Genomic DNA, 9,274 nt, shown 5'->3' with positions numbered 1-9,274 from the left:
ATCATAGCACTTACTAATTTATTTATTTTTAAATAGTTTTTTGTATCTTTGTAGAACAGGGAAGGGAAAGTATTTTCGGTGGGGAGAATCATGAATAGTAAGGTACAGGGACAGATTTGAGGAAGGAAATAGGAAAAACAGGAAGGTGATTATAAATCAAATATGTAGTACATAAACAGAGTAAAATATTAATTGAGGTTAGGAAAAAACTGTGATTGGATATAGTACTGTGAAACACTGGTTTCTAATCCTAGTTGCACCCCTAGAAACACCTGGGGAGTTTTTAAAATCCCACTGCCCATCAATTGCCCAAGCTCAGACTAACTCACAATTTCTGGAGACGAGAAGAAGAAATTAAAATTCCAAGGGTAATGCAAATGTTAGGAACTGCTGTAAAAAGTGGAAAGCAATATTGGTTGCAAAGATCATTGAAATAGGAGTCAAGAAATTGGATCATTATTTTTATGCTTTATTATTTGTGATCTTGGGCAAGTCACTTAATGCCTGGTATGAGTTCTTCATCTGTAACTTAGTTGGGTGATTCTAAATTCTCTTCTGTCTCTAAAATCTTTTGAATTTAAGGAAGGAAACTGCATAATGAAATAATTTTACAGGGGAGTTTAACCAGCTAAGTAAGTACAAGGGACAGGTTGGAGATAATAAGACATTGAGATAAAACACCATTTAGGACTGCTATCTTTTTTATTGTGGGCATGACAGTGAGTTCCTAGAGGAGGTTGGCTGCTTTGGGAATGGAAGAGGGGACACTTTAAGCCTCCTTGCATCAACTTTCTTCTTCTCTCCTTAATAATGGTTTTAGGGGACTTTATTTAAGTATGAATATGCAAGGATTTAGTTACTGTGATTGACTTTTTTTCATGCTGTTAATAATTTTGTGCAGTGAAAATAATTCATGGAGTAATTTTTTAGATTATATTCTTCAGAGTTTCCGAAAAATGATCAATAAAGAATTAATTTCATTGTTTGATTGTTTAGCACGCTGCCAAATAAGAGGTGTAAAAATCTATTTAGAATACCTTCTCTATGGTATTGTTATAAGAAGGAAATGAGATGAAGTGGCATAGTGCTTGATTCTTAGGTGCTCAAAACATTTTAATTCTACTGTCTTCCCAGTCATCCACAAGCTCTTCCATACATATTTAAATTTTACCTCTTAGTTTTGTTATACCAAAAAAAAGTTCTTTGAGTTCTTTTCTTTCTTTTTAGCTTGCATGTGCAAATCTTGGCATAATATTTTGGAGATCATTTTCTGTGATCGTCTCTGTACTAGTAAAAGATTAAAGTTTTCCCTTCCTTGACTCTACTGTTGTAATCAGTTGACTCAAGTAATTTAAATTTAATGACTTAGCATATTTTGTTTTCTAAAAATAAATCTTTGTATGTCTATCAGTGCTATTAATTCTTTGTCTTAAAGAAAGTTGATTCTTAAATTTAAAATAACTATTAAAGTATTCAAGGATTGGTGGTCGAGTTTGAAATGATGCACTCCTTTTCTTTTGCCCTTTTCATACCTAGTTCAATAAAATGAAACTCAGACCTTTTGAATTTATTAGATGTTTCTTTCCCCACTTTTACCACTACATATTTTATATATACTTATACTATAGATATATAATAGTACATATTATATATGTATATACTGTCTTTCTGTACTTTTAGCACTATAAATTAAGTATGCCAATCCCTAAATAAATAGCCTTACCAATTCTTATTTCCTTTTACAAAAATTATTTGGCTAATGTTCAGGTAATCATCAGTCTCTGAAATATTTCTCAAGTTATAAAATTTTCATGGTATAGCATAGAATAAGTTGGAGTGGACAAATCTCAGTGAGTGTTTTGTAGGGCTTATTGGTTCTTAAAAAGGGAGACAAGGGCCGGCCGGGTGGTGCACTGGAAAGTACACCGCTTGGGAGTGCGGCGGCGCTCCCGCCGAGGGTTCGGATCCCATGTGGAGACCGGTTCCCGCTCACTGGCTGAGCGCGGTGCGGGCACAACACCGAGGGTTGTGATCCCGTTACCGGTCAGTAAAAAAGACAAAAAGGAAAAAAAAAAAAGGGAGACAAAAGGGTATTAGATTTTTAGAAAGTGTCTGTTTATAGTGATGAATGTGTAGAGAGAGGGAAAAAGAAAGGAAAAGTAAAACTAGAAAGAAAGCTGACACATATAAAGTTTGAAGAGAAGGAAACATTCAAAATGGGGAAAAATAGATGAGAGGTATTGCAATTCAGTAGGTAATAACAAGGGTGCTAATCAAGAGTGGTGTTGGCCCCCACAGTGCTGCTATTGAAGAACACTAGGAGTTAAGAGATCTAAATTCTAGTTTGTGTTCTTTATGTCACCTTGGAGAAGTCGGTTAACTTACCTGAGGCTCAGATTCCTTATCCGTACAATGCAAACATCAGACTAGATTATCTTTAAGATCCCTTCTGGCTCTAAAATTGTACATTTCTTGGTGGTCAGTAACTGTGGGAAACACATTCCTGTGGGAATATTGCAGCCGTAGCTGACTTTAGGACAGCATGTTTGGGGAGTAGGATGTAAGCTCCCTGTGGATAGGAGCCTTTTCTGTCTTGTTCACTGCTATATCCCCAACAGCTAGCACAGTGCTTATCACATAGTAGGCACTCAATAAATGTTTATTTGATGAGTGAAGTGAAAAGTGTCATTTCGGTGGCTCATTATGGTAGTGCCTAGAAGGCCTAGAGGAAAACTGATGTGTTTGAGGGAGGGAAAAGACTGATTTCTTCTGAAAGAATCTTAAATAGGCTGATTTTTAATCTCTTGTTCTTCCTTATTTTGCCCCAGATTCAGAGAAAGTGGCTGCAGCTAGTGGCATTCTCATGGCACAAAACTTACATTGACTAGACATACATGCAGTGACTAAACCGACAACCAGCCTATGCCAGTTTCTTTCAGGCGTCTTAAAGAAATGCAGAACCAAGCTTGGGTCTTCACACAACGTTAGTGAAAAGAGTGTACACAGAGTGTATTAGCTGTATTGAATTGGATTCGTTGGCTTCATTCAGTTGAGAAGCAAAGTTAAGCTACAAGCTGAGTTCTGAGGCTGCCAAATTCCAGATAACCTATCAGTGAAATATTTGTGATCCACTGCTATCCCTAGGTTACAAAATGATACACTGTTAAGCCAAAAGATAAATTTTGCAAAGATATTTGAAGGAAAATATTCATGGCATATATATAGTACTCCATTTGTTTGGAGGTCATAGTTTCAAAAATCTTCAAGTCTGAAATTCTTGGACCCAAAATTAGACCAAAAAGGGGGAAAAAATCACCTTAAATCTCTACCACTAAACTTATTTACTTACTGATTAACTTTCACTCTATTTTATCACTTTTATTTAATCTCTAGTTCAGAGTAAATTTGGTTGACTGGTATGCCGTTCTTTAGCAGACTAGAAAAAGAAAGCACTAAAAAGTATGAGTCAGTAAGATGGAGAAAAGGAGTGATTTATAGACAGATATGATGACTACATAAGTGACAGCTGTACATCTTACTTTGAAGGATAAAAGGGAAAAAAACCAAACATATAGAACATTAGCTATCCATAATAATTGTTCTGGATCATTAAGAAAATAATTTGTATTTCATGTTACTGAATAAAAAGTCAGGAAATGTTATACATTCTGAGATAAGTTTATTCAAATTGGTTAATTTTTAATATTTTGTATCTGAATGGTAAACCCTACGTACTCTTAAAAAATGCAGCTATTAGAACATATCCAGCCCCGCATCTGGTCCCAGGAGTACTAGATAAATACAAGGTCATTATACTTTGAAATCTTCTAAATGTTTTAAATATTTGTCTCTTATAGCTACATTAGGCCGAGTTTTTTTAACAGTTGCTGGCATTTTATATCAGGTTTGAAAAAATTGTAATATTGAGAAATATGTATAAATAATAGAGACTTTCTAAAATGCATTTTTAAAGGATCATATAAAAATTAAAGCTACTTCAATAACATGGGGTTAAATGTCTTTTTGTGTACATCAGTTGTGAATTAAAGTATAAAAACACAAGATTGCCAGATTTCTTAAAGCCATATTTATACCTACATATATGCCTTTAAAAAATTTGAAAGGAGTATCTATTCATAATATTGTAGCATTTTATTACAATCATAGACATAGTTTACTGTAAGATGGAAATAAGAAAAAAGATAGAAATATGAAAGTGATATACATTCATAATATTAAATTTCAGACCAGAACGTTTTTTGTTAAAATCAGAGTCCATTTGGAGTGAATGGAATATATACATTTAAAATTTGCATATTATGTTAGGTCATTTAAAAATGTTTTAAGTTGCCAGCTCCAGAAGATGGATAACAATTTCATTCCTGATGGCAATGAATTTCCTTCTTCTGAATTTTTTTATTAGGTGCACTAGGCCTTCCTATGAGGGGGATGAGCAACAATACCCCTCAGTTAAATCGCAGCTTATCACAAGGCACTCAGTTACCGAGCCACGTCACGCCAACAACAGGGGTACCAACAATGTCACTTCACACGCCTCCATCTCCAAGCAGGTATTTATTGATGGACCAGAATATTTCTTAAAATGTATCTTTGTAGAATAAGCAAGTTTTTAATTTTTTTAAGGTAATTATTTGATTTTCTGGTTCAGTGCCTTTCAATGAGGAGAAAAATACCTATGCTCATTTTATTTCACTGCAAATTGATAAGTATAGTGCAAAATGTTTTTTTTTTTTTTTTTTCTGTAGCTAGTATACTGGTTGTCAATTGGGTGGATATTGAGGGTTAATCACTTCCTGGGGAGCTTTTTCAAAAGCCACCTCTCTTTCTCAAAGGAAGATGTACAATTTAAAATTACTCCCCAGATAATTCTGATCATTGCTCCCTCACCACACATCCATTGCTTTAGTAAGAGTAAAATAAAACAGATGACATAGATTGTGCATATTAACATGAAGAGGACAGAATGACATGCATCTAGAATGAAATTATTCTAAATATATTTGTGAAATACATTTGTGTTTTATGTCATAGTCACACCAGTAGTTCTCATCTTAGATATCACCCTATATTAGTTCCACCATAATTTGCCCTTTTTTTGTTCATTTACTTTGATTTTCTTTTCAAAGAGCTAGAATGACTAGACAAAATAATTAAATTAATTATTAAAATTATAAATGCAATTTGAAAATATATTTGAGATTCTAGGGTTGGACCAACTGATTATTTATAGAGAATTTTAATGAGTGATTATAGAGAGCTTATTTAGTATAATGGACTTCTTTTTCAGGGGTATTTTGCCTATGAATCCTAGGAATATGATGAACCACTCCCAGGTTGGTCAGGGCATTGGAATTCCTAGCAGGACAAATAGCATGAGCAGTTCAGGGTTAGGTAGCCCCAACAGAAGCTCGCCAAGCATAATATGTATGCCAAAGCAGCAGCCTTCTCGACAGCCTTTTACTGTGAACAGGTAAGATGTTTATTGATATACACTGTGTATACATTGTCTTTCTGGGTATCCTCAAGTTTGCCATTTCATATTCAACACTTTGTTCTTGAGTCTTGGCTTCTGTCTCATAAGGTGTTTCATCATATATTTATGACCATAGATTCTGTTACACATCACTACTTTAACCTCTCAAAACTAAAGATATGTTCTTTTGAAAATGAGTTTGATTTTAGAAAGATTTTAAAACTTTTTGTTGTCCTTATGTTGTTAGAAAAGGTATGTTCTTGGGTTGCACCAGGCAAATTTTTGTTGATATATCCTTCCTTTATTAAATGAGGTTGGTCACCTATATGGTAAGCGTTCCAGGCTTATGAATAGGACTGGAGACTTGTTTGACTATTACTACCATGCTTTAGTTATACTTTGGTTAATTACCTTCCCAACTAAGATTCAGTTTGTCCTTTGGAGACTTACTGACCAAAGTATCTTTTAAGACTACGCTTTGAGTATTTGAAAACAATATCATTTGTAGGGATTCAAAACTAAAAGATGAACAGTTGTGCCTTTTCATTTCTTTTTGCACTGTCCATTGCATATGCAAATAATAAGAGTTATCCATTTTATTAGGATTTTCAAGCTGGGTAATTTATATCAGAGTTATATCTAAAATATGAGGCTTTCTTGCAAAAATAGTATTTAAGCTTGATTGCCTGTAATATGCATATTTTAGTGGAGAATGGTAGGGGGAAAAAAAGACCTTGATCAGTTATCATCATGGCCATTTAACTCGCTTTCTTCTATCTAGTACTTGTAACATCCGAATTAAAATAGGTTAACATTTCATCCCATAAGCTCCAATTCTTACTTTTATTTAGATTTATGGATATTTCTTCTATAATTTCACTGCTCTTTTAATTTTTGAAGAAGTTCTTTATAAAGGGTTATCAAAATTTTCATCTCCTTTATAGCTTCCTAACTGGTAAAACACTTGGGCTTTATCACATCTTTCCGCATTCCTGTAGGTAGTATTGTTCTTTGAATGTTTAAATTTTTGCCTTTCCATATTTATACACATTTTAATTGTTTTTAAAAAATACTTTTAAATTGTCAGTGTAACGTGGATCTCTAAAGTCCTGCTTAAGTCTACTATTGATAAGTTGTATTTATGATAAAATGTTTTTATCTCTGAGCACCTATTCCATGTTTGAAGGTACCTATTTCGTCTTCAATTCTAACATGCTATTAAACAAAAATTTCCATTAACTTTCCTACTCTTCTCTAGAGTGTTATTGTTTCATCAGCTGTATATTTTATCAAAAAGTTGTTCGGCCATAGTTAGCGCACACACACACACACACACACACAAAACAAAAAAACCCTGTCATCTTCAAATAAGTTAACCTTGCTCATAACACTGGTACGCTATTTGTTTTTTTTTAATCAGAAGATTATTTAATGTTAAAGGTACATGGTTTTATTGTAGAATCTACATTAACCCCTATTGACATTCTTAAGTATTTGGTCTTGTTCAGCCTCATTTTTTGTGTTTTTCTTTACATGCTTATTAGGCTTATGCTAAAAACCAGAGGCATTTGTAACTGTATACAAAATACTAGTTGTGCATTCATTAATTCAGAATTGGGGGCTATAGAGAGTTTTTTTTCTTTTTTTCTTTTATGTAGATGAAAGGTAAACTATATTTAGATAAGAATGATGTGTTATTTAGAACACTGAAGAAAAGCACCATTTAATTCAGGTCAACTAAACATTTATTGAGTGCCTATTGTGTCTTCCTGAACGCGAAAGAGCAGAGGATGCAAAGATGACTATGACATAGACTCTGTCCATAAGGAATTTATATTCTTGTTGGGAAAGACAGACACTATATGAAAGAAGATCAGTTACGAAAAGTAATAGTAGTAAGTTTCACCAATAGGGAAGAAAAACAAATATTCAGGAAGAATTATCTTACACTAACCTGCATATTTTTGCAGTTAGGTACTTCTAGTATCCAGTAAGTTGGCTCTCCAAGTATGCAAAATGATACCCTTAATCTCTGTTTTCCTCAAGGTTCATATATAAATTATTTGCTTTTTGTTTTTTAATAAATATGTAAGATGTTTTGGTTCTCAGTTGTTCATGGAAGGACTTTAGAGAAGTTTTTCGAATGAAAATAAAGATTAAACTCAGACAAATAAAATTAGTATTGGTTTTGAAACGTTGTTTTATATGAGGAGACCAAAAGTATACACTTTTGTTTTTCTTCATCTGAAAGTTAGTGTTCTTACTGTATATCTAAAATTATTTTCTATGTACCCAGTATGTCTGGATTTGGAATGAACAGGAATCAGGCATTTGGAATGAATAACTCCTTATCAAGTAACATTTTTAATGGAACAGGTAAGCTTATTCTGGAGCTAGTAGCTTATAAAAAATATGGTAGATTTCTAAAATATAAAGCAATTCAACATACTGGTTTTGAAATATTATTGGATTTAAAAAATCATGTTAAATGGTAGAATTTAATTTAGTGAGAAATTGACAGGAATAGGATTTAATTCAGTGAACAGTTAAAGAAATGTTTAAATATATTTTTTCACGTGGCATGGTAATATGATGATTTGTGTTATATCACATCAGGATTATTTTCTTAACCCCTAGAGAACCTAAACATTAATTTAGTCTGTATTTATGGCTCAGAAACTTTTTTTGCTTCAAAGCTTTTCCTATCCTCAGCCCTGTCACTGTGAGAACTATAGTCTAAATTAGGTTGGACGTTATGACTTTATGGCTAGAGAGACACAGATTGAAAAGAACCTTTAAAATTATATGGAACACTTACAATTTTTTCTTAGTAGTTTTAATAGTACTAATTTTGGCATTTAACCCTTATGAATTTTGGGCCCCATTTTATGTATAAAATTCAAAATTTAGTTATACGGAAAGCCACTTCTAATTTTGACAGTAAAAAAATTCCTGTAGTCTATTGGTTTATTTCTTTTATCAGCTGCTTCAGACAGAAGAGAACAGGAAGCTTTGTTGCTATTTTGCTTCAGGTTTCATCCTCTCCATGCTTGCCTCCAGACCCTTTCCTGAGAAAGGAAATAAAGGATGTTGTTATGATCATAGGAACAAAAATGAGAACAGGATTATTGGGAAAGAAATGTATGGAAAGAAAGTGGAAAGTGAAAGAATGGTCAGTGAAATGGAGGATATGTAGAAGCACAAGAGAAGATTTAATAAGGAAATATCATTTGTGGCTATGGGCTTTTAATTTTTAAATGTTAATGTATGCTCAGCAGCATAGATTGATCAAACAAGATTAAAAACTTTGAAAAAAATTCCAAATTTCGACTTTTGTATGTGGTAGTTTTGTGTTCAAGATGTTAAAATTTTATTATTTTAAATATGAAATACTATATTTCATTGTTTCTAAAATATACATTTATTAATACTTTAATATCTCAGAAATCAGACTGCATATCACAGTTTAACTGGAGTTTTTTCCTAAATAGGACATAAGGTGATAGTGTACCGGACAATGCCATCTTAGATTCTGAATTACAGTTTTATACAATGCTATAAAATCCTAGAATTATTTTAACTAAATATTAAATTTAATAGTTAAATTATTTTAACTAAGCATGTTTTAAGCAAAGTTTTAAGTTAATTTGTAATTCAGTATTTTGAAGATAATTATTTTATTAATGGAAACAATATATAAATTTTTAATTTGTATTTTGTTCATATGGTGGTATTTTTTTAACTCAAAGTTTATAAACTGCTTTAAAACAATAGATATGA

The 9,274-nt window shown here is 32.6% G+C and overlaps 1 protein-coding gene across 1 annotated transcript in view; it reads left to right on the top strand.

Annotated features, from left to right (window-relative positions):
• CNOT2 (CCR4-NOT transcription complex, subunit 2) overlaps positions 1-9,274 on the top strand; it is a 34,696-nt gene that overhangs the window by 7,047 nt on the left and 18,375 nt on the right. The window contains exons 2-4 of the mRNA XM_008594835.1: positions 4,424-4,571; positions 5,309-5,491; positions 7,791-7,870. Coding sequence (XP_008593057.1) covers positions 4,424-4,571; positions 5,309-5,491; positions 7,791-7,870 — 411 coding nt within the window. The remainder of the gene's footprint in view (positions 1-4,423; positions 4,572-5,308; positions 5,492-7,790; positions 7,871-9,274) is intronic.

The sequence above is a fragment of the Galeopterus variegatus genome, unplaced genomic scaffold (genome assembly GCF_000696425.1).
Source record: "Galeopterus variegatus unplaced genomic scaffold, G_variegatus-3.0.2 Scaffold11675, whole genome shotgun sequence".
Taxonomy (NCBI): Eukaryota; Metazoa; Chordata; class Mammalia; order Dermoptera; family Cynocephalidae; genus Galeopterus; species Galeopterus variegatus.
The sequence above is the reverse complement of the archived record's forward strand: the minus strand, read 5'-3'. Positions and strand labels throughout refer to the sequence as shown.